The following is a 26,783-nucleotide window of genomic DNA, read 5'->3' as shown; positions in this document are numbered from 1 at the left end:
GGGGATAATTTGTGCAGCATTACAAGGTAATATATTTCTTTGTAACACCAGGTTGTCTCATGGGTCTTTTCAAGCTACTGGCCTCCTACCTACCTGTCTGAAAGTATCTGTAATCGCGCTGCCACAAGAAGTATATATGGGTAAATTTATTGCACACAAAAGGATCCACGCAACGCGTTTCAAAGCCGCTCTGGCTTTTTCGTCAGGCATGACGCCTGACGAAAAAGCCAGAACGGCTTTGAATCGCGTTGCGTGGATCCTTTGTGTGCAATAAATTTACCCATATATATACTTCTTGTGGCAGCGCGATTCATCTCCCTTTCTTGGATCTCCTTTTATCTAGATAGATAAATATGATCTAGATAGATAAATATGACATAGATAGATAGATATGAGATAGATAGATATGAGATAGATAGATAGATACTACAAAGTCTGGTTAAGGCCTTTTTGTCTTTCTTATATATTATGGTATATGGGATAGTATCTCGCTGTATTCGTATGGATATGAGGTACAGGGGGCATATCTATAGGCCTATTTATCTCAGTTGTCGGTATATTTCGGTGTATATGGCGGCGTTCACATCAGTCAAGTTCCATGAAACATATACTCTCCATCTGCGGGTCCTCATAGGGGAGAATGGACAGAATATTAGGCCTGTAAAAGAGAAACTGTCTGTCACCCATAACAACCAATCACAGCACAGGTTTCATTTCACCATATGGAAGCTGAACTGTGATTGGTTGTTATGGACAACAAAGGCAGCGGTGTGGGTGGTGAGGAGGGGCCGAGGTGTTCAGAGCAGGAGGGTATTGTCAGCGATATAGAGCCGAGGTTGGGCCAGAACATCTGTAAAACGTTCTAGGCCTGCTGGTCGGATCAGCTCAGGAGAAGGTGACATTTTGGCTGCATTTATAGGCTCCAGAGAAAAGCCTTCTAGAGGAGGGGGCACGGTCAGGTGGTGGTATACATACTAGCCCTTTAGGGTCTATTCACACGGCAGAGATTCCACTGCGGAATTCCCCCTCCAATTAAAGCCCATAGACTTCCATGGGATTCCGCACTCCCATCCACATCCGCTTGCTCAGAAAAACAAAAAGACCCATTCTGCTCCCCCCCCCCCAAAAAAAAACACTGCATGAATATAACATTGGTATGAATGGGTTAACCACTAACCCGCTCACACTACTGAATGTCCACAGAAATTCCGGACACGCTGAAAGAAAGAACATGTTTACTGTATGGGTGGGATCCGTTCGGACTGCAATGCTGTGAATGGGGGGTGGTCATAGCGCTGCTGCAAACTGAATATCTGCCTGGAATTTCTGCACAATAGGGACACCTAGTGGTGGAAAGGATATAATGCTACACTGTACGGCAGTGTTTCTCAACCAGTGTGACAAAACTACAACACCTAGCATACCGCACAGCCAAAGGTTGGAGATGGAGCTTTACTGATATGCAGCACACAAAAACGCTGCAGATGATAAATGTCTCCCCAGATCTTTCTGATCTTTGGGAAAAATAATCAGTTGACTTAATAGGAGGCCCATTTTGATATTTAATATGGGGCCCCCATCTTTTATATGCGCTACTGATGAAGGGGCCCATATCCAATAAGCTAAAGGCCCCTCCCTCAGGTATACGCCCCTGCTTATGTTCTGCAATATAAATAAAAGGAGTACTGCGGAGGAACAAAAATGTTCTCAAATCAACTGGTGCCAGAAAGTTATACAGATCTGTTAATTAATCCTATATAAAAATATGAATCCTTCCAGTACTTAACAGCTGCTGTAAGCTCCAGAGGAAGTTGTGTAGTTATTTCCAGTCTGCTATGCAATGCGGATTTGCTTCTGCTCTGGACAGTTCCTGACATGGACAGAGGTGTCAGCAGAGAGCACTGTGGTCAGACTAAAAAGAAATTCAAAAAGAAAAGAACTTCCTGTGGAGCATACAGCAGCTGATAAGTACTGGAAGGGTTCAAATTTTTAAATAGAAGTAATTTACAAATCTGTTTAACTTTCTCATACCAGTTGATCAAATTTTCATTTTTAACTCCAGAGTACCCCTTTAAAGGGATCTGCCGACAATCCAGTATGTATTTGTACCACTCAAAATGTCGCCCATCAGGAAAAGCAAAAGGGTCAGGCATTTAGGAATTGTAATCCACCCAATCTACTGTTTATCCCGGGATAGGCAGTGCCTAGTTGCTGCTTATCTTTATTATAGAAGCCATGAGAAAGAGTCGGTAAGGCTCCGCCCCCCAGTATACGCCCCTGCTTATATTTCGCAATTCAATTAAAGTATTAACGCCCCCAACACACAGTCAAACTGAGGCAGTCATTTTAGTCACTTTTTATATAATAAATCAATAATAAATTATCTTTTTTTATAACAAATACGTTAGAACATTTATAGTTTTTGTTTTTTTGTACAAAATAGGTTAAAACGTCTCTAGAAAAAAATATTATAAAAAGTAAAAACAATTATTAAATTAAGCATTAATGCATAGTAACAGGTTAACAAAGGCATTATTACAAACATTAACAATTTTTTAAGTTATTGTCCATAGAAGACCATTAAATAAAGCTTTAAAAATACAAAACATAGCATTGGCTATATTAGACGGTCCTGAGGAGACGGGACCCGTTATAACAATATAAATATAGGCTAATAAGCAGGTCCGCAACCTGTGCCTATTGTAGGACTATAATGCTCAGCATGTAGCACTCTATTTGTGGCAAAACTACAACTCTCTGCATGCCGGGAATTGTAGTTTTGCAACAGTTCAAAGGTCACAGATTGCAGACCACTCGCAGTTAACACAGCAGCATACAGTATAAAATTCAAAAAAATTAAAATTTGTTATAAAGATCAATGGCTATGTACAGTGACCAGCAGCTCCAGAACATACATTACACATTGCTTGGGAATATTCATATAGCTCATTTAAATATTCACGCCCACATCGCATGGCCGTGTGCCCATTGGGCCTCATAGATCAAAACTGTCATGTTGTCCTTATAAAACAATCAGAAAATAAAACATGGACTCTGATTGGCTGCTAGTATGGACAACAAGGACAGTTCTGATATATGATGCCCCCTATGGCCTCCATTAAAGGGTTACTCTGCTGTCCCATGGTTCGGAACATTTTGTTCCGAATGCTTGGAGCAGGCGGCGGGGGTCGTGACATGACAACGACGCCCCTTGTGTTGCCACACCACGCCCCTTCGATGCAAGTCTATGGGAGGGGGCGTGGCAACACGCCCCCTCCCATAGACTTGCATTGAGGGGTGTGGTGTGAAGTCACGAGGGGGCGTAGTCGTGATGTCACTACCCCCGCTGCCGGCACCCAGCGTTCTAAAGGAACGCTGGGTGCTGCACAGAGATTGCAGGGGTCCCAGCTGTGGGACCCCCAGGATCAGACATCTTATCCCCCATCCTTTGGATAGGGGATAAGATGTCTAGGGGCGGAGTAACCCTTTAAGGAGAATTTCCAACACAAGAGCTTAAAGTTTCCAGTGTTTGGAGTTCCACATGGTTCGGAGCTCCACTTCCCAATTTCATGGCAGGGAAGTGGTGTGACCACCCCAAAAAGGTGCCGGTATATAGCACCCAAATGGCTTGTCACCTTTTGCCACTGAATTTAAGACCTGAAGAACAGTCATTGTAATAGTGCAAAATCTGCCTCTAGTGACAGTGCAGATCGAGTGGGATTGAAGGTGAGCACCAGGTGGAGGTGCCCTTTAAGAGAGAAACTCCACCACTTGGTAGTGCCAACTATAAAATGAGATCGCAAACTCCCAAGCCCATCGGCTAACAGGCATTTGCCCGCCCTATGTTATGTAGACGAGATAGCTTCAACCTTAGATTTCAGAGGTAGATCCATTGCGCTTAGCTATGAGGTAATACAGTACACTCTCCCACAGTAACACAATATCTAGTGAAGTCACATGACATCACCAAGGATGGACCATACTCAATGGTGGTTTATGGTTCATGAAGACTTGACAGTAGCTTCATAGTAGCCATTATCCACAAACGGGACGTTGTGTTCAAGAATATGAAACTGGCTCATCCATTGCTTGTATTCTTCTTCCTGAGTCTTCCCGTAAAACTCTTAGACTACACACAATAGCTGCTCGAGGAGGTTCCGGGGGGTCACGTCTTGCTGCAGAGGACGCAAACCCCTTACCAGAGGTCGTCTTCAAGTAAGTGAGGTTGAAATGTTTTCCAGAGGCCGACAGATAAGAAGATCTACTTCAACTTTTGATGGGAGGTGATGACTTTTTGGATTTCCATTTCTTTGGCACTGACTGGGATCTGATGTTGTGGTAGTATTTCGGTACCAGGTAGTAGAGGGTCATGGGTTGATAGGCCGGAACGAAGCTAACGGCACTGTTGGGATACTGGTAGAAGATCGTGGAGGATGGAGCTGGGCTGTAATAATACTGGGCACCCTGTCGTTGGAGAAAGAGAACAGGTCAGGACATAGAGAACCAATCATGACATGGAGAACCAGTGGGGACTTAGAAAACCCACTGGGACACAGAGAACCAATCAAATTATAGGGAACAAAGTGGGATATAGAGAACAAACCAGGACATAGAAAACCAATCATGACATGGAGTACCAGTGGGGACTTAGAGAACTCATTGGGGCAAAGAGAACCAATCAGGACATACAGAACTAATTGGGATATAGAAAACCAGTCGGGCCATAGAAAACCCATTGGGACACAGAGAATCAATCAGAACATAGAGAACTCATTGGGATATAGGGAACAAACAGAGACCCAATTATGACATCTAGAACCAATTGGGACAGAGAGAACGGTTTGGGACATAGAGGACCAATGAGAACTGAGAATAACATAGTGTTACAGTTCCCAAATAGGGGTCAACCACTGTTTCAATAGTCACCAACAGCAGATCTGGCTAGATGAGCAGTGTTTAAGGGGGTGAAAAATACATAACTACACGTCTAAACAAATACAGCACTTAAAGGGGTACTCCTCTGGAAAACATTTATTTTTATTTATTTTTTTTAAATCAACTGGTGCCAGAAAGTGAAACAGATTTGTAAATTACTCCTATTTAAAAATCTTAATCCTTCCAGTACTTATCAGCTGCTGTATGCTCCACAGGAAGTTCTTTTCTTTTTGAATTTATTTTCTGTGTGACCACAGTGCTTTCTGCTGACACCGCTGTCCATGTCACGAACTGTCCAGATCAGGAGAGGTTTGCTATAGGGATAAGTTCCTACTCTGGACTGTTCCTAAAATGAACAGAGGTGTCAACAGAGAGCACTGTGGTCAGACAGAAGGGAAATTCAAAAAGAAAAGAACTTCCTCTGGAACATACAGCAGCTGAGAAGTACTGGAAGGATTAAGATTTTTATATGGAAATCATTTACAAATCTGTTTAACTTTCTGGCACCAGTTGATAAAAGAAAAAAGAAAATGTTTTCCAGTGGAGTACCCCTTTAAGAGCTTGGAAAAGTTGGGTACCAACTTAAATGGGAGCTATAAAACATCCATATTGTGCAGAATGCAAGATATTGGGGAGCCTGTGAGAGCTGGATGACCCCACAGTGAAAGGGTGAATGGCAGCCATGTTGGTTGTCACTCAACTTTTTGAGCAACAGTAATAAGTAACTAGTGAAGAATGTTCGGATTTTAATTAGAAATGTTCCTGAAGGATGATCTAGGACAGGAAACAAGAGGCTATGGCCCATGACTCAATCCCGACACACAGCGTCCAGAGTCCCTCATGATGGGACAATCCTGGACTGACTCCTGCCTGACTCACAGGTCCAGCTGACAGTGCTCTGTAATCTCCATACCTAACCCCGGGACTCATCTCCAGCATGTGCCACCTTACATAACGCTGGACACAATCTCATCATATGTACAACAAAAATAGAGAAGCAGCCGCACATCCACCATTTGTATTTTGATCCACTTGCTTCACATTTGGATCAAAAAGTACAAACCCACTCGCCACATCAAGGCCACCTAGTCAGAGTGGGTCCCTAACCTGACACTGGCGTAGCGCCGGGCGGCGACCACTACCTCCGAGGCACCATACCCACAGGGGGAACGACCCAGTGGCCAGGCAGACAAACTGCTGCCCGACCAAGCCCCTGGCTTTGGGCCGCACTCTACTCCACCCATTTGGCCCAGGCATTTTTAATTAGCAGGAGACTGGATAAGGGTTTCCTCCTTCCATCCTCTCAGCCCTCTGGTACGGAGTACATGGTAGGTGATCACACTGGTGGGGTTGTCTGTGGCGGCCATTGTTTCTGTGATGCTTTGTCTGTGGGGTGGTGCGGCCCGGAGCCAGGGGCTTGGTTGGGCCGCAGTGGGGCTTCCTGGCCACTGGGTCATTCCCCCGGTGGGTTTGGTGTCTCGGAGGCGGTGGTCGCTGACTTGGTGGCCTTGACGTGGCGAGTGGGTTTGTATTTTTTAATCAAAATGTATAATAACAACCTGTTAGTTTTTAAAATTATGCTGAGAAGCAAATAGATCAAAATACAAATGGTGGACGTGCGGCTGTGTTTCTCTTTTTTTGTTGTACAATCTCATCATATCCTTCTCCTACCATGTTTTTGCAATACAGTTCCCGTGTCAGGGAACTTAAAACCTAAACTGTATCAAAACGTGTACAAATTTTAACCTGTATACAGTATGATAAATGATGTCCGGTTGCACCAGTATACGTTTTTAACTCTTCATTCCATTATGAATAAAGTTTCACTTGTTTGATTGAAATTCCAAGAAAAAAAATGTGCAAAGTGAAAAACCGGATGGAACAGTATGCACATACAGTTCTCTACAGTTCATATTGACTCCCATGTTTTTAAAAAAAACTTATACGTTTCAATACGGTTTTTCACCCGGACCAAAAACCGTGGTAGGCTACGGTTTTGGGTACGGGGAAAAAAATGGACAAAACCGTACAAGACGCAAAATGGATGCAACCGGATGCATCTTTTGGCATACGGTTTTCAATGGAGAGTCAATGCATACGGTTTTCAATACGGTTCCGTACGGTTTTCAAATTGAAAACGTATACGGGAAATGTACTGCAAAAACGTGGTGTGAATGCTGCCTTATTAGGCCAACAATGAGGAGCACTGGCTCAACTGGCTCCAGAAAGTTAAACAGATTTGTAAATTACTTCTGATTAAAAAATCTTAATCCTTCCAATAATTATCCCCTGCTGAAGTTGAGTTGTTCTTTTATGTCTGACAACAGTGTTCTCTGCTGACATCTCAGCTTGTCTCGGGAACTGCACAGAGCAGAAGAGGTTTGCTATGGGGATTTGCTTCTACTCTGGACAGTTCCCGAGACAGGTGTCATCAGAGAAGACTTAGACAGAAAAGAACAACTCAACTTCAGCAGCTCATAAGTACTGAAAGGATTAAGATTCTTTAATAGAAGTAATTTACAAATCTGTTTAACTTTCTGGGGCCTGTTGATATATAAGTTTTTTTCCTGGATAACCCCTTTAATTTATAGAGGACTTAGAAGGTTGTTTCATGGAGACAACCCTGTCCATAAGTCTTCTTAGATCACACAGATCAGTCTTATCCAGGACTTACGATTTTCTGAGTATCAATCACAGGAGATTTCTTTTTGCCGCTGCTGCTCTCTTCGTCTTCGCTGGAGCACTCTGAAGGAGATCCGCTGACATCGGAGCCTTCTGAGTGATAGTCCGACGTGTCCTGTTCTGGTTTCTCCTCAGTCGTCTTCTTGGACTCCTCTGGAGCTTTCACAATGAAGGGGCTACAGCTCTCACCTAACCTGAGGACAGGGGGGAAAACTCAACATGATGACCTCTGGGGGGTGTTGTTAAAGGGGCATTCCATGAAAAAACTTTTTTTTATATCAAGAAAGTTAAACAAATTTGTAAATTACTTCTATTAAAAAAAAAAAATCTTAATCCTTCCAATAATTATCAGCTGCTAAAGTTGAGTTGTTCTTTTCTGTCTGGCAACAATGCTCTCTGCTGACACCTCTGTCTGTCTCGGGAACTGCACAGAGTAGAAGAGGTTTGCTATGGGGATTTGCTTCTACTCTGGACAGTTCCCAAGACACGTGTCATCAGAGAGCACTTAGACAGAAAAGAACAACTCAACTTCAGCAGCTCATAAGTGCTGAAAGGATTAAGATTTTTTAATAGAAGTAATTTACAAATCTGTTTAACTTTCTGGAGACAGTTGATATATATAAAAAAAAGTTTTTTTTCCTGGAATACCCCTTTTAATTACCGTATAACATCTTCTAAAACACAACCGCATTATTGTCTGGCGTTGGTGCTTTGTCTTCATAATGCCAAGACCTGTATCTGCCACCCAACTCGTGGTGGTGCAGGGTATTGTTACCAAAACATGTCAGCGATGATGCATACACTGGACTGTGTGCATTGCCGCTCACTACATTCGCCGGGTACTCCCACACCTGGTCTAACAAATGAGTATGGCCTAAGTGAGGTAAGCAGCCATACTGTTTTGGATGCGTTCCAAGTGACCACTCTAGGTTGATGTCCAGAGCCAAATTAGATAAAACGTGCACGGAGAGAAAAATTCACACTGACACAAGACTAGCTCAAAATGGTTCTCTGATTTTTTTTTGTATAGCGTACAAGTGTACACAGAAGAGATATTCTTCAGTAGGGCGTAGCACATTGTGTAAGCATTCTAATTGGTTAGTAAACTACTTTACCTAAGCATTGCATCATATTTTCTCTGGGCCAATAGGGGATAGTCACGTGATACAGGATGTATTAGAAGAATGATCTTTATTTGATATCTATTATCCATAGCACGGTATGCCAGTGTTTCCCACCCAGAGTGTCTCCAGCTGTTGCAAAACTACAACTCCTAGCATGCCCGGACAGCCAAAGGCTGTCCGGGCATGCTGGGAGTTGTAGTTTTGCAACAGCTGGAGGCACCCTGGTTGGGAAACACTGCTGTATGCATTCCCACTGACTCAGTGTAGCAGACCAGTAAACAATAATACACACAGTGCTGTCTGCATCCCAACTCAGTGCACAGGAGCAAGGAGTCCATGGTGTAGTACACCACCTCTGCCAGTGGGTGGGACCTACTGGTGTAGTACAGTGGGTGGGACCTGCCGTTGTAGTACACCGCCTCTGCCAGTGGGTGGGACCTGCCGGTGTAGTACAGTGGGTGGGACCTGCCGGTGTAGTACACCGCCTCTGCCAGTGGGTGGGACCTGCCGGTGTAGTACACCGCCTCTGCCAGTGGGTGGGACCTGCCGGTGTAGTACAGTGGGTGGGACCTGCCGGTGTAGTACACCGCCTCTGCCAGTGGGTGGGACCTGCCGGTGTAGTACAGTGGGTGGGACCTGCCGGTGTAGTACACCGCCTCTGCCAGTGGGTGGGACCTGCCGGTGTAGTACAGTGGGTGGGACCTGCCGGTGTAGTACACCGCCTCTGCCAGTGGGTGGAACCTACCGTTGTAGTACAGTGGGTGGGACCTGCCGGTGTAGTACACCGCCTCTGCCAGTGGGTGGGACCTGCCGGTGTAGTACACCGCCTCTGCCAGTGGGTGGGACCTGCCGGTGTAGTACAGTGGGTGGGACCTGCCTGGGTAGTACACCGCCTCTGCCAGTGGGTGGGACCTGCCGGTGTAGTACAGTGGGTGGGACCTGCCGGTGTAGTACACCGCCTCTGCCAGTGGGTGGAACCTACCGGTGTAGTACAGTGGGTGGGACCTGCCGGTGTAGTACACCGCCTCTGCCAGTGGGTGGGACCTGCCGGTGTAGTACAGTGGGTGGGACCTGCCTGGGTAGTACACCGCCTCTGCCAGTGGGTGGAACCTACCGATGTAGTACAGTGGGTGGGACCTGCCGATGTATTACACCGGCTCTGCCAGTGGGTGGGCAGAAGACTGGGGGATCGGACAGAGTTGAACGGGAGCTGCTGGGGACGAGTGAAGGACCTAGGCTAGGTAAGTATCATTTTTTTTTATTATTATTTTGTAATGTTCCCCCCCAACACCAAAAATATATTTAAAAAAACAAAAAAAAAACCATTGGATAACCTCTTTAAAATAATGTAATATTATGACAAAGTTTTTTCTGTGTGTCTGACTTACCTGCAGCTCACCTCCTGTGGATCGATCCAGATAGACATGTTTTTTGGAAACGCCAACTGTGAGCAGCGCAGACCGCTCTGCATGCATGCCCGTAATACGGAGTCGTCCAGCACCGTATTGTGTTCTATCCGTATACACCTGAGTTCACATAAGATATGAATATTAGATCCCACAGATCAGCTCTGCTATAGTCGTCTTGTACGGATACATCAGTAGACACAAGGAGACGGGAAACTATAGGATCATTTAAAGGAACACTCCATGTAAAACTGATATGCTGTGCAAAATTCAATACTGAGGGGGCGGGGTAGGACACAAAAATATCCCAAATTAATCTGTGTTATGCTACACCCTACTAGGACTTGAATAAACTATAATGTATCTGTTTTGCCTTAAAGGGGTACTCCGGTGGAAAAACTATTTTTTTTTTTCTTTTTTAAATCAACTGGTGCCAGAAAGTTAAACATATTTGTAAATTACTTCTATTAAAAAATCTTAATCCTTCCTGTACTTATTAGCTGCTGAATACTACAGAGGAAATTATTTTCTTTTCTTTCACGAGCACAGTGCTCTCTGCTGATGTTATTATAATAATAATAAGTCTTTATTCATTGTTGTCCTTAGTGGGATTTCAACCCAAGGCCCCAGCACTGCAAGGCAGCAGTGCTAACCATTGAGCCACCATGCTGCCCTTAGCATACATCTAGCTATGCATGGTTGCTAAAATGGACAGAGATGTCAGCAGAGAGCACTGTGGTCGTGATGTCATCAGTGTTCCAAAAAGAAAGGAATTTCCTCTGTAGCATTCAGCAGCTAATAAGTACTGGAAGGATTAAGATTTTTTAATAGAAGTAATTTACAAATATGTTTAACTTTCTGGCACCAGTTGATTTAAAAAAGAAAAAAAAATGTTTTTCCACCGGAGTACCCCTTTAACTGTCCCTTTAAGGTGTACCTGTCATTTGGAAAAATATTGACCCCTCAAGGCTCATTAGAACAAGTGGCACGGAGTCCAGTTGCACAAGGTTGGCTCCAGTATAAGTCTATGGAGCCCATTGCTGCGAGTCAGGGAGTGAAGCACACAGCCACATGCTTCTCCCAGCTCATGCTAATTATTCATGGGGGGGGGGGGGTCTTAAAGGGATATACTACAGAGGAAATTCTTTTCTTCTGGGATTTCTTTTCTGTCATGACCACAGTGCTCTCTGCTGACACCTCTGTCCATGTCAGGAACTGTCCAGTGCAGGAGAAAATCCCCCATAGCAATGCTATGGGGGATTTTCTCCTGCACTGGACAGTTCCTGCCATGGACAGAGGTGTCAGCAGAGAGCACTGTGGTCATGACAGAAAAGAAATCCCAAAAGAAAAGAATTTCCTCTGTAGTATTCAGCAGCTAATAAGCACTGGAAGGATTAAGAATTTTTAATAGAGGTAATTTACAAATCTGTTTAATTTTCCGGCACCAGTTGATTTAAAAAAAAATATTTCCACCGGAGTACCCCTTTAACTCTCAGTACCCAACCAATCAAAACTTTGGACATGTCCAAATAACAGGGACACTTTAAAGAATAACTCTACCTGTATGTTCATTGCAGGGGTTACGAAGACCCATTGTCATACGCCCTTTTGGGCTCCTCTATTCTTGTCCTGTGCTTCATTTCACAGACAACCCATTGATACAAATAGACTCAGTGTAATGTTTTATCTGCCCTGTGGTGGCGCTGCAGGGAAACTAAACACTTACTACCAGATTTCCCCACAGATCGCAGCTGATCGCAGGGGTTTCCAGCGTGGGGGACACTTTGTGCTCAGTTTCTAGCAGGAATGATCCAAATCAGACAACCCCCAAAAAATTATTAATATTTTTGTAGAAGTTTTTTTTTTTTTTGCGATAACCCAACATATACTGGACGAGAATAATAAAAGATTAAAATAAATAAGTAAAAATAGCAACTAATAAACTTTTTTAAGGCAAATGAGGAAGTTCATGAAACATCAGTTTCTATGGCCCACTAATTTTTCTGTGTAAGTTTTGTAGTAGGTGGAATTTACCCCTCCCCCTCACTGAGAGTGGGCCCTCGGGGTCTTTCCCTCAGGGGCTTTCCAGAGAAGTTGAGGAGGAGCAGATGGTATGTATATAATGCACAGGCTGGAGTCCATCAGATACTGGCGGACCCTGAAGAGAAGGGCTGACAACAAGGGTCCCGTAGGTGTGGAGATCACCAGATGGGGTTTACCGTGAAATAAAAGCCCCTAAGTTGTTGTTGTTTTAGGCAGGGTGAGTTAGAGGTCTACAAAAATACTGCCAAATATTCCGGGGGTCTGCAGACGAAAATACTGAGGTGAACGGCCAGAATATAGAATAAATCATATCCAATACAGATTATGTACTATAGAGCAGGGGTCTGACATATAATGCCCCCCATCATGTGCCCCTCACATATAATGCCCCCATCATGTGCCCCTCACATATAATGCCCCCATCATGTACCCCTCACATACAATGTCCCCATCATGCACCACTCACATATAATGTCCCCATCATGCACCACTCACATATAATGCCCCCATCATGTGCCCCTCACATATAATGCCCCCATCATGTGCCCCTCACATATAATGCCCCCATCATGAGCCCCTCACATATAATGTCCCCATCATGAGCCCCTCACATATAATGCCCCATCATGTGCCCCTCACATATAATGTCCCCATCATGTACCCCTCACATACAATGTCCCCATCATGCACCACTCACATATAATGTCCCCATCATGCACCACTCACATATAATGCCCCCATCATGTGCCCCTCACATATAATGCCCCCATCATGAGCCCCTCACATATAATGTCCCCATCATGAGCCCCTCACATATAATGCCCCATCATGTGCCCCTCACATATAATGTCCCCATCATGCACCACTCACATATAATGTCCCCATCATGCACCACTCACATATAATGCCCCCATCATGTGCCCCTCACATATAATGCCCCCATCATGAGCCCCTCACATATAATGTCCCCATCATGAGCCCCTCACATATAATGCCCCATCATGTGCCCCTCACATATAATGTCCCCATCATGTGCCCCTCACATATAATGTCCCCATCATGTGCCCCTCACATATAATGCCCCCATCATGTGCCCCTCACATATAATGCCCCCATCATGTGCCCCTCACATATAATGTCCCCATCATGTGCCCCTCACATATAATGTCCCCATCATGAGCCCCTCACATATAATGCCCCATCATGTGCCCCTCACATATAATGTCCCCATCATGTGCCCCTCACATATAATGTCCCCATCATGTGCCCCTCACATATAATGTCCCCATCATGTGCCCCTCACATATAATGCCCCATCATGAGCCCCTCACATATAATGCCCCATCATGAGCCCCTCACATATAATGTCCCCATCATGTGCCCCTCACATATAATGCCCCATCATGTGCCCCTCACATATAATGCCCCCATCATGTGCCCCTCACATACAATGTCCCCATCATGCACCACTCACATATAATGCCCCCTGTGCTGTGCCCCTCACATATAATGCCCCCTGTGCTGTGCCCCTCACATATAATGCCCCCTGTGCTGTGCCCCTCACATATAATGCCCCCTGTGCTGTGCCCCTCACATATAATGCTCCTATCATGTGCTCTTCACATATAATGCCCCCATCATGCACCCCTCACATATAATGCCCCATCATGTACCCCTCACATATAATGTCCCCATCATGTGCCCCTCACATATAATGTCCCCATCATGTGCCCCTCACATATAATGTCCCCATCATGAGCCCCTCACATATAATGCCCCATCATGTGCCCCTCACATATAATGTCCCCATCATGTGCCCCTCACATATAATGTCCCCATCATGTGCCCCTCACATATAATGTCCCCATCATGTGCCCCTCACATATAATGCCCCATCATGAGCCCCTCACATATAATGCCCCATCATGAGCCCCTCACATATAATGTCCCCATCATGTGCCCCTCACATATAATGCCCCATCATGTGCCCCTCACATATAATGCCCCCATCATGTGCCCCTCACATATAATGCCCCCATCATGTGCCCCTCACATACAATGTCCCCATCATGCACCACTCACATATAATGCCCCCTGTGCTGTGCCCCTCACATATAATGCCCCCTGTGCTGTGCCCCTCACATATAATGCCCCCTGTGCTGTGCCCCTCACATATAATGCCCCCTGTGCTGTGCCCCTCACATATAATGCTCCTATCATGTGCTCTTCACATATAATGCCCCCATCATGCACCCCTCACATATAATGCCCCATCATGTACCCCTCACATATAATGTCCCCATCATGTGCCCCTCACATATAATGTCCCCATCATGTGCCCCTCACATATAATGCCCCCATCATGTGCCCCTCACATATAATATCCTCATCATGCACCACTCACATATAATGCCCCTTGTGCTGTGCCCCTCACATATAATGCTCCTATCATGTGCTCTTCACATATAATGCCCCCTGTGCTTTATTCCCTTTTCTCTGCCCCCCCCGCCCCCCTCCCCCTCCATATATAAGAACTGGAAGGATTCAGATTTTTTAATAGAAGTAATTTACAGATCTATTTAACTTTCTGGCACCAGTTGTTTAAAATATTTTCCAATGGAGTACCCCTTTAAGTATCTTTTTTTTTTATATCAACTGGCTCCAGAAAGTTAAACAGATTTATAAAATTCCTTCTATAAAAAAAAAAAAAAAATCTTAATTGTTCCAGTACTTATCAGCTGCTGAAGTTGAGTTGTTCTTTTCTGTCTGACAACAGTGCTCTCTGCTGACACCTCTGTCTGTCTCAGGGACTGTCCAGAGTAGGAGCAACTCCCCATAGCAAAGCTCTCCTGCTCCGGACAGTTCCTGAGACAGAGGTGTCAGCAGAGAGCACTATGGTGAGACAGAAAAGAACAACTCAACTTCAGCAGCTGATAAGTATGGGACGGATAAAATTTTTTTTTTTTTTTTTTTTTTTTTTTAATAGAAGGAATTTTACAAATCTGTTTAACTTTCTGGAGCCAGTTGATAGTATAGTATATAAGTTGTATTCGATATGATTTAAGTTAGTGGTCTCCAACCTGTGGCTCTCCGGTGGTTGCAAACCTACAACGCTCAGCATGCCCTGACAGCCTTTGGCTGTCAGGGCATGCTGGGCGTTGTAGGTTTGCAACCACCAGAGAGCCAGAAGTTGGAGATCACAGGTAACCCCAAACTTTTGGAGCTACTCCCGATATTATAACCAGGGGTCAAGTCCTGGGGAAAAAAGTGTGAGAACTCACCCAAAATTTCCACTTAAAGGGGTACTAGACTTCTTATACAAAGGATAGGGGATAAGATGTATGGTCCCGGGGCTCCCCATGTTCTCCCTGCTGCACCCGGCATTCGTTTAGAGCGTTTGGTGCAGCACCGGATGCTCGTGATGTCACGGTCATGGCTCCTCAATGCAAGTCTATGGGAGGGGGCGTGATGGCCGTCACGCCCCCGTCCCATAGACTTGCATTGAGGGGGCATTACTGTGATGTCCCGAGCCTCTGCCCCGCATCACCAATCATCCAGCACGGAGCTCGCTCGGTCCGTGCACCAGATGTCTGGGGTGCCACAGCTGAGATCGCGGGGGTCCCCAGCAGCGGGACCCCCACGATCTGACATCTTATCCCCTATACTTTGGATGGAGGATAAGATGTCTAGGGGCGGTGTACCCCTTTAAGGGCTGGTCCTGCAGGACTCCTGCTAATGGGAACTGCGTTCCTGCTGTGGAAAAAGTGCAGGAACACCGTTCCCATGAGTTCCTGCAGGACTTGAGCCCTGATTATAACCCTTCTCCATATGGTTAACCCTTTAGGTTTTTAGATAGGTCGTGATCCCTTGAGATCTACTGAGCGCTCGGCTTACCTGTAGGCCTGGCCTTTCTGGGGGCTGTCAGGATACCAGTGTCCTTCAAACTTGTCGCATAAGATGGAGGTCAGCGTTGTGGTGAATCGCTCCACCTGGAGGCTGTCCAGTTTTTGGTGGCGGTTCAGCAGTCTTACGATGTAAGACGCTCCGAGTTTTACTTCTTCATGCATGGCTTTCCTGATACAAGGCCGATATTCTCCACCTAGAGAAATGTGAACACCGATAGGTTAAGAGCTAAAATGGTGTCATCCCAACCCACATCCATAGTCCTGAAATGACGCGTTTCGGAGGTGAGACACTCCTTCCTCAGATTGGCATCTGAGGAAGGAGGGTCTCACCTCCGAAACGCGTCATTGGTCTTTGAACTAATAAATACAGTACCTGCTGGTACTTTAACCGTTACATCTGCATTGGCTTCTTAATTTTAAAACCTGGAACAGCGCCTGATCTTTGGGTCATTTTGCACCTATTTCATTACTCGAAACAGGATTGGATCTTCCACCCCTGTGACCCACTGGGCATTGCAGGTTTGTTCCTTCCAAGGCTTCGTCTATACCCCTTAGGCTAGGTTCAGACTACGGAATTTCCGACAGAAATTCAGTCGTAAAATTTCCGTCAGAAATTCCGCTTGCTAAACTGTCTAGTGTAGTGAATGGGTTTCTGTTCACAAATTCACACTTCGGAATTTGTGAAGCGGAAAATCCGCTTTGAAAATCCGCTTAGAAATTTCCGCCTGAAGAAAGGCGGTGCTCTTTCTTCAGGCGGAAATCCGCGCGGAACACATTGCAGTCTATTGGAGACTGCAGTGTCTGCGCGGTCCTAGCGCCGACTGATTCAGCCGGCGCTGGCCGCACTTGGAGTCTCCGAGCGGAAATTTTCTGCCTGGAGATTCCGTAGTCTGAACCTAGCCTTAAAGGGGTGATAAGCGCTGATTATTTACTATAAGGTGAGCGGCCAACCGAAAGGCTGGTGCCCCTCCCCTATCCCTGAGTCCACCTGGTGTCTTGGGTAATACACGAGGCGGGGTCCCTCTTTTTTCTCAGATACCACATCCATAGTCCGGCCATTCCCAAAACTGCTCTCGGCTCGTCCGGCTTATGCTTATTCACTTCTATATATCCTGTCTAATAGTCCAGAAGGTCTTTAATCTAGTGGTTCATATAGAAATGTATCTCATGCAAACGAACTGAACGTTGTGTGACCATCAAGTAGAACATGCGGCAGATTTGCACCAGGCCCGCTCGTGTGACTGCTTGCAGAAATCCCGGCAAAACACAACCCCATTCGATTGACAAGTGCGGACATAGTGCAAATTTTTAATTCCCACACTAAAGTTAATAAATCTTCTGTTGTTTGTGGGGTAGGGTCACACAGAATGGATCCGCAGCGTATTTTACACTGCTAATGACCCGATTATATATTGTGCCTCCAGCTGTTCCCCCTGTGTGCTGCTTGCAGTGGCAACGCTGTGCTCCAAGCAGCCACACAGGGACTTGCGAGTCACCGCGCACATGTTCAGTGTACTCACACATCGCGGCCGCACTGTGATGATTGTGAGCACACTGCGAGTACGCACGGCAACCCGCAGGCCCGTGTGGCTGCTTGAAGCGGCGTATTGCCACTGCAAGCAGCAAACAGGAAGAACAGCTGGAGGCACAATATAGGGTCTGGTCATCAGCGAGACCCTACCCTTAATGGTATTCTGATGCACTGTGCATGTGCCAGAAATTCCGCAGCAGAAGATTCTGCCACAGAAATTAAAATTCCGGATTCCGCGGAAAGAATGCCTCCGTTAACGCACTGCCGTCAACAGAGGCAGCACATGTTTGAGTGGTCCTAACGCCGAATTATTGAGTTGGCACCTGCCATGCAAAGATATTTCACCGTCTGAATGGGCCCTTTAAGGGGTACTCCGGTGGAAAACTTTATTTATTTATTTATTTTTAAATCAACTGGTGCCAGAAAGTTAAACAGATTTGTAAATGACTTCTATTAAAAAAATCTTAATCCTTCCAGTACTTTTTAGCTGCCGAATACTACAGAGGAAATGCTTTTCTTTTTGGAACACAGAGCTCTCTGCTGACATCACGAGCACAGTGCTCTCTGCTGACATCTCTGTCCATTTTAGGAACTGTCCAGAGCAGCATATGTTTGCTATGGGGATTTTCTCCTACTCTGGACAGTTCTTAAAATGGACAGAGATGTCAGCAGAGAGCACTGTGCTCATGATGTCAGCAGAGAGCTGTGTTCCAAAAAGAAAAGAATTTCCTCTGTAATATTCAGCAGCTAATAAGTACTGGAAGGATTAACATTTTTAAATAGAAGTCATTTACAAATCTGTTTAACTTTCTGGCACCAGTTGAAAAAAAGTTTTCCACCGGAGTACCCCTTTAATGCTGAAGATTTTCTGCAAAGGAATTCTGTGCAGAAAATACCCAGCAAATTTGTCAAAGAGAAATCCAAGGTCGGATAACTCTGCTACATAGAAGTTATATTCAAGGGGAGGAGGTGACGTCCGTAAAGGGGTAACGGGAAGTAGCAGGGTCACCGGATTTGGATTCCATTTCTATATAGGAAACGGTTTTACACAGACGTAAATCAGTTTCAATCGGCGCCACTTTCTTGCAGCAAACACGTCTGTCAGAAGCCATGGTCCAGGGATGAGCGCCTCAGCAACTTGCGCCAAAGTTATAACAGCTTCTTCTACCTTACAGATATCACAGCGGTGGGGGGTGGCCGTAGAACGAGCTCCATCTATGTCTGATGCTGGATGTTTTTTTTTTTTTTCTTTAGACGTCTTCCTACTTTTACTTTCACTTTCAGTATGACACGTGACCAAAAGTCACAGGGAAAGGCCGATTAATATGTCACTGGATTAAGGGAAAAAAAAATCCCAACCTTTCCACACAGCAAAATAAATGCAGAATTTCCAAGCAAAATCCAGTAGAAAAATTCCACGGGAAATTTCCGATGAAGCAGAGTAACATTGTATTGTGGTATTAGGCTGCACCGCGGACACAGCAGAATTTTTCTGGCGGGAAACATCTGCCGAGGGATTTCCGATTCTGGCATCCAACATGTCAACTTTTTTTAACGGAATCCGCTCAGAAATGCGTTGCGGTCTATTAAGACGGCACCTTTCCGAGCGGTCCTAGCGCCCGGCACGTTCTGTGGCCCCCCGCTGTCTACGTAAAGATATTTCGCTATGTGAACATACCCTAAGGGCCCATGCACACTGAGAAAATTCGGCGAGGAATTACTTTACATTTAGAACAGTGGTCTCCAAAAATGCGGTCCTCCAGCTGTTGCGAAACTACAACTCCCAGCATGCCCGGACAGCCGTTGGCTGTCCGGGCATGCTGAGAATTGTAGTTTTGCAACAGCTGGAGGTACACATTTTGGAGACCACTGATTTTGAGGAACTGTCTTTCCTTTTAACTTATAGAGAATCTCATCAAAGCGACCTAATAAATGCGGTTGTTAGGCAGAGTGTTCATAGCAACCGGACTGTCTAACAACAGATAAAGGGAAGATCAGCTTGGCTGTCTGGGCATCATGGGAGTTGTAGTTCTGCAACAGCTGGAGGTAAACACTTTGGAGACCACTGATTTAGAGGGACTGTCTATGCTTTCAACTTATAAAGAATCACACCAAAGTGACCTAATAAATGTGGTTGTTAGGCAGAGTGTCCATAGCAACCGGACTGTCTAACAACAGATAAAGGGAAGATCAGCCTGGCTGTCTGGGCATGCTGGGAATTGTAGTTTTGCAACAGCTGGAGGGCCATAGTTTGAAAGGAGACCACTGATATCCTTTAAACTTATAAAGAATCCCACCAAAGCGACCTAATAAATGTGGTTGTTAGGCAGAGTGTCCATAGCAACCGGACTGGCTGACAACAGATAAAGGGAAGATGTCACCCCATGTTGCGAGCAGTCGTGTTGTGGCCCCTATTTAAAGGGCCCCCGCTTCATCTGACCCCGCAGGATGTCCCGACACCACATAAGGACATTCAAAGTGAATCCCATGGGTGACTATCTGCCATGTTATGACAGGAAGTGGTTGGCACATATAACCCCCTGCCCGTCACGATGATGTCAGTGTCCGACCGTCTCCAGCCGGTGACATTGAGCTCTCATTGTATTGACTGTCTGATAAGATGAGCGCTCTGCGGGGTGAAGTGCGGTCACGTACTGGATGTGCTGGAACAGGACGCACTGATGAGTCCTGCCATGTTTTCAGCCGACGTCATCTAAGAGACCTTAAAGATACAGACACGTCCCTGGCAGCATTATACACAATACAGAACACCCCTGATAATGTTCTGTAATGTGAAGTGCTGCAGCAGCTGAGGTTTGTATAATGAGGCTTTGCAGCAGCTGGAAAGTATACTATGTGGTTGTGCAGCAGCTGAGGTGTGTATTATGATGTTCTTCAGCAACTAAGATGTGTATTGTGAGGTTCTGCAGCCACTAAAATGTGTATCATGAGGTCCTGCAACAGCGGAGGAGGGTATCAATGTTCTGCAGCAGCTCAGGTGTGTATTATGGGATTCTGCAGAGGCTGGAAAGTATACTATGTGGTTGTGCAGCAGCTGAGGTGTGTGTTATGATGTTCTTTAACAACTGGGATGTGTATTATGAAGTTCTGCAGCAGCAAAAGGATGTATTAAGAGGTCTCCTGCAGCAGCTAAGGAGTGTATCATGAGGTTCTGCAGTAGCTGGGGTTTGTGTTATGATGTTCTTCAGCAACTGGTGTGTGTATTATGAAGTTCTGCAGCAGCTGAGGAATGTATCAATGTTCTGCAGCAGCTGAGGAGTGTTTCATGAGGTTCTGCAGCAGTTGGGGAATGTATCATAATGTTCTGCAGTAGCTGGGGTGTGCGTTATGATGTTCTTCAGCAACTGGTGTGTGTATTATGAAGTTCTGCAGCAGCTGAAGTGTGTAATATGTGGTTCTGAAGCTGCTGAGGTGTGTGGTATGACATTCTACAGCAACTGGGATGTGCATTATGAAGTTCTGCAGCAGCTTAAGTGTGTAATATGTGGTTCTGCAGCTGCTGAGGTGTGTGGTATGATGTTCTACAGCAACTGGGATGTGCATTATGAAGTTCTGCAGCAGCTTAAGGGTGTATCATGGTCTGCAGCAGCTGAAGAATGTATCATATGTTCTGCAGCAGCTGGGGTGTTTATTATGAGGTACTGCAGCAGCTGAGGAGTGTATCATGATGGTCTGCAGCAGCTGTGGTGTGTATTATGAGGTACTGCAGCAGCTGAGGAGTGTATCATGATGGTCTGCAGCAGCTGAGGAATATATCACACGCTCTGCAGCAGCTTGAGGTGTGTGTTACGATGTTCTTCAGCAACTAGGGTGTGTATTATGAAGTTCTGCAGCAGCGGAAGTGTGTGATAGGAGGTTCTGCAGCAGATGAGGCATGTATTATGATCACCTTGTGTGTATTATAATGTTCTTCAGCAACTGAAGCATGTATTATGATGCCCTGCAGCAGCTGAGGTGTCTGTTAGGAGGCTATGCATCGCCTGAGGTGTGTGTCATGAGGTTTTGCAGCAGCTGAGGTGTGTATCATAATGTTCTGCAGCAGCAGCTAAGGTATGTGTTACGATGCCCTGCAGCAGCTGAGAAAGTGTGAGACTCCTGGCGGTCAGACGCATCTATAAAATGGAGACGTGACATAGCAGTGATTCCGGCTGAAGGGATTTCTTGAGCATTTCCTTAGCAGAACGCTACAGTCAGCACTTCAAAAAATGGCTGATAACAGAGAACAACACAATCTATTCAGATGGAGGTAAGACTCTAGAGCATTGGCTGTCCGGCCAGGCTGGGAGTTGTGGTTCTGCAACCTCTGGAGGTCCAAGGTTTGGAGACCACTGCTCTAGAGTCCCCTGAGCCCTTCCTTGTATGTGGCAGATTTCTCTGGTAAGTGTTTATGTGAGAAGACGCTGCCCGAATCGCATACAAGGAAGTGACGGCACCTGAGAGGAGTTTACCTCACACGTCAGGGAAGAAAGAGTAAAAACCTACGAGGAAGGAAGCGTGAAGTTATGTTATAGCCGAATTTCCCAGCACGACGCTAAAAGGTTTTGCAATGCAAATGAGGCCTGACCGTATACTGGCTGCCCCCGGGGAGGATATAGCAGAGCTGAGAGCGTCAACAGCAAGTCTCTTCTATACCTGGGATAATCGGAAATCCCAAAATACAAGATGGCAGCGGTCGTCAAACCGTGGACCTCCAGATGTCGCAAAACTACAACTCCCAGCATGCCCGGACAGCCAACGGCTGTCCGGGCATGATGGGAGTTGTAGTTTTGCAATAGCTAGAGGGCCACTGTTTGGAGACCACCGATATAGAGGAACTGTCCATCCTATCAAAGCAACCTAATGAATGTGGTTGCTAGGCAGAATGTCCATAGCAACCAAATGGTCCGTCAACAGATAAAGGGAAGATCAGCTTGGCTGTCTGGGCATGCTGGGAGTTGCAGTTTGGAGTCCAATGATTTAGAGGAACTGTCCATCCTTTCAACTCATAAACAAATGCTATCAAAGCGACATAATGAATGTGGTTGCTAGGCAGAACGTCCATAGCAACCAGATTGTCCAACAACAAATAAAGGGAAGATCAGCCTGGCTGTCTGGGCATGCTGGGAGTTGTAGTTTTGCATAGCTGGACGGTCACCGTTTGGAGACCACCGATTTAGAGGAACTGTCCATCCTTTCAACTCATAAACAAATTCCTACCAAAGCGACATATTGAATGTGGTTGCTAGGCAGAATGTCCATAGCAACCAGATTGTCCGACAACAGACAAAGGGAAGATCAGCTTGGCTGTCCGGGAATGCTGGGAGTTGTAGTTTTGCAACAGCCGGAGGGCCACAGTTTGGAGTCCAATGATTTAGAGGAACTGTCCATCCTTTTAACTTATAAGAAAAACGATCAAAGCAACCTAATGAATGTGGTTACTAGGCAGAATATCCATAGCAACCAGATTATCCAACAACAGATAAAGAAAGGGAAGATCAGCTTGGCTGTCAGGGCATGCTGGGAGTTGTAGTTTTGCATAGCTGGATGGCCACCATTTGGAGTCCAATGATTTAGAGGAACTGTCCATCCTTTGAACTCATAAACAAATCCTTTAAAAGCGACCTAATGAATGTGGTTGCTAGGCAGCGTGTTCATAGCAACCAGACTTTCTGAAAACAGATAAAGGGAAGATAAGCCTGGCTGTCCGGGCATGCTGGGAGTTGTAGTTTTGCAAAAGCCGGAGGTCCACAGTTTATAGACCACTGGTATATGGGTTGACTTAATGATTATGGGGGACCCCGACCAACCCTCGGATAGAAGGGGCCTCAGTGCTTATGAGGAGGATCGCCTCCAGATCCCCGCACAGTTGGGTGGCATGCGGCTAAAGGGGCGGCAAACCCTAATTGACACTCTGGCCCTTCATTATCAGGAGAGGTAGGGGTCCTGAGATCGGACCCCCGCTGACCATACATTCATCTCCTTTGAAAACTCCGGAGGTTCGGGGTGACTGGGAAGACGCCGAAGCGCTCAGAGGCCACGCTGGTCATTTCACACGACAGTGCGCGCTTCTTCCCCGATGCTTCCCAGTGATTCCGGACACCTAGACACGGTTTATGTGGTGAGTGCATGCTATCGTTCTTTTGTATGGTTAATTTACAAATCTGTTTAACTTTCTGGTACCAGTTGATTAAAAAAAAAAAAAAAAAAGTTTTCCACCGGAGTACCCCTTTAAGCAGTTCCCTTACAGATCACGTTCATCACCTCCAGATCCAGGATAATAAATGGTTAAATCATTTACATTCACCCCCCCCCCCCCCCCCCCACCCTGATGACTTTACTGCTCTGAGGAAATAAACGTTGGGCACATTGTTATGGAAATGCCTGTGACAACAAGAACCTGGACCTACAGATCGCTCTGCCTCCCCCAACCACCACATCTACCTGGTACGTTACACAATACTAACAGGGAAGTGAGTAAAGTCCCTCACTCCTCCCCCAGCACTCACACTCTCACCAGTCAGCTGGGCAAGACGAAAACATAAACACGGGCTGATGTAAGACGCTACCTGTGCCGTGTAACACAGGAAATCACACCCAGCGCCGAGCCGTAACGGGTCTGTATGAGGGCTAATTTTTTGGGCCCCGATCTGTAGTTTTTAACAGGACCATGTTTGTTTTGATGGGACTTTTTGATCGCTTTTTTAAATTAAATTCGGGAGTTGCAGTTAGTTACTAACTACAACTCCCAGCATGCCCTGATACAGCCTGTGGCTCAGCAGCTGCCCCAAACAAAAACTACAACTCCCAGCATGTTGGACTATATAGTAGTATATAGTATAGGTCAGTGTTTCCCAACCAGGGGTGCCTCCAGCTGTTGCAAAACTACAACTCCCAGCATGTTGGACTATATAGCAGTATATTGTTTCCAAACCAGGAGTGCCTCCAGCTGTTGCTAAGTTATAACTCCCAGCATGTTGGACTATAGAGTAGTGTATAGATGAGTGTTTCCCAACCAGGGGTGCCTCCAGCTGTTGCTAAATTACAACTCCCAGCATGTTGGACTATATAGTAGTGTATTAGTCAGTGTTTCCAAACCAGGGTGCCTCCAGCTGTTGCTAAGTTATAACTCCCAGCATGTTGGACTATAGAGTAGTGTATAGATGAGTGTTTCCCAACCAGGGGTGCCTCCATCTGTTGCTAAATTACAACTCCCAGCATGTTGGACTAAATAGTAATATAGATCAGTGTTTCCCAACCAGGGTGCCTCCAGCTGTTGCTAAGTTATAACTCCCAGCATGTTGGACTATATAGTAGTGTATGGATCAGTGTTTCCCAACCAGGGGTGCCTCCAGCTGTTGCTAAATTACAACTCCCAGCATGTTGGACTATATAGTAAATAGTATAGGTCAGTCTTTACCAACCAGGGGCGCCTCCAGCTGTTGCAAAACTACAACTCCCAGCATGTTGGACTATATAGTAGTATATAGTATAGGTCAGTGTTTTCCAACCAGGGGTGCCTCCAGCTGTTGCTAAATTACAACTCCCAGCCTGTTGGACTAAATAGTAGTATAGGTCAGTGTTTCCCAGCCAGGGTGCCTCCAGCAGTTGCAAAACTTCAACTCCCAGCATGCCCAGAAACAGCTGTCTGGGCATGCTGGGAGTTGTAGTTATGCAACAGCTGGAGGCGCTTTGGTTGGGAAACACTGGTATAGTATGGTATACACTGGTGTAGTTGGTATACACTGGTATAGTTGGAGGATTGGTTGGATAAATACCGTCAGGGTGGCCAAAATACCGGCCAGGTGGCAACCCTAGTGGCCAAAGAAGTATGACAGCAGTTTTCTCTACTTACCCACCGCCATTTGGCCAACCCAAGTGTGTGTATGGGGGGAATCAGGAGAGACAGGTGTCGGCTGAACAAACATTCCGCTATCTCATGTGTGTCCAGGACTCTCCTCTCAAGGGAAACTAAACCCTTTGCAAACATTGAGGTGGGACATTGTAAGGGTCATGGAAGGGTTCAAGGGGGATACAAACAACAAGGTGAGCAAAATCGTGCGCCATAGTAGGTGCTACCCCTCTAGATGGTGAACCACAAGAGTAAAACAAAAGGCAGAGGAAATAACCTTCAGCTCCCGTATTTTCTCTTCTACAGCTGACCCTCTCCCCATATTTTCTCCTCTACAGCTGACCCTCTCCCCATATTTTCTCCTCTACAGCTGACCCTCTCCCCATATTTTCTCCTCTACAGCTGACCCTCTCCCCATATTTTCTCCTCTACAGCTGACCCTCTCCCCATATTTTCTCCTCTACAGCTGACCCTCTCCCCATATTTTCTCCTCTACAGCTGACCCTCTCCCCATATTTTCTCCTCTACAGCTGACCCTCTCCCCATATTTTCTCCTCTACAGCTGACCCTCTCCCCATATTTTCTCCTCTACAGCTGACCCTCTCCCCATATTTTCTCCTCTACAGCTGACCCTCTCCAAGATGAACTCTTCGAACTAAAGTGGTCCCTCAAGTTACAATATTAATTGGTTCCAGGACCTCCATTGTATGTTGAAACCATTGTATGTTGAGCCCAGAACTCAACATTACAATTACAAATCTGTTTAACTTTCTGGCACCAGTTGATTTATTTAAAAAAAAAAAAAATGTTTTCCAGTGGGGTACCCCTTTAAAGGCCTGTCATGGTAACATTGCCCCAAGGAGACAACAGTCGGAGGTCCTTGTGGATTCTGATTGGCCGTCGTGTCATTTTGTGTATTCCAGGATGAGGTCACAAGTATTGCACCACCAGGCACATGTCTCCATGTACTGGGGTGTCCTAGTCTTCACCATGTGGCCACCATACAGTCACAGCAACACAAAGAATATGAAAAAGACTACAAGTCCCAGCATTCCTTACTCCTCTCTCCCCAGAAATCATGCTGGGACTGACAGTTCACCAAAGACTAGAAAACTAACACATAGTTTAATAATATATATTTATTATTAATGTTTAATTGAGATATATATATAGATATATATATATATATATATATATATATATATAATATAATATAAAAAAAAAATATATATATATATATATATTTAACAATAATATAATAATATAAATTATAATCATATTAATACAAAGGCTCCTAAGATGTTCTCT

The 26,783-nt window shown here is 45.5% G+C and overlaps 1 protein-coding gene across 3 annotated transcripts in view; it reads right to left on the bottom strand.

Moving 5' to 3' along the window:
* Positions 1-3,437: 3,437 nt before the first annotated feature.
* The window catches only part of LOC130294135 (protein BTG3-like), a 35,135-nt gene continuing 11,789 nt past the window's right edge, over positions 3,438-26,783 (bottom strand). For 2 of the 3 annotated variants that reach the window (XM_056543622.1, XM_056543621.1), the window contains exons 2-5: positions 16,085-16,289; positions 10,130-10,267; positions 7,610-7,811; positions 3,438-4,464 (exon numbers count right to left, since the gene is read on the bottom strand). In XM_056543622.1, the coding sequence (XP_056399597.1) occupies positions 4,267-4,464; positions 7,610-7,811; positions 10,130-10,267; positions 16,085-16,257 (711 nt within the window). In that variant the 5' untranslated portion in view covers positions 16,258-16,289 and the 3' untranslated portion in view covers positions 3,438-4,266. Of the gene's footprint in view, positions 4,465-7,609; positions 7,812-10,129; positions 10,268-16,084; positions 16,290-16,468; positions 16,899-26,783 lie in introns of those variants that run through there. The other variant, XM_056543623.1, reaches the window with a different exon arrangement.

The sequence above is a fragment of the Hyla sarda genome, chromosome 10 (assembly GCF_029499605.1).
Source record: "Hyla sarda isolate aHylSar1 chromosome 10, aHylSar1.hap1, whole genome shotgun sequence".
Lineage (NCBI taxonomy): Eukaryota > Metazoa > Chordata > Amphibia > Anura > Hylidae > Hyla > Hyla sarda.
This window is presented reverse-complemented; position numbering and strand designations above follow the sequence as displayed.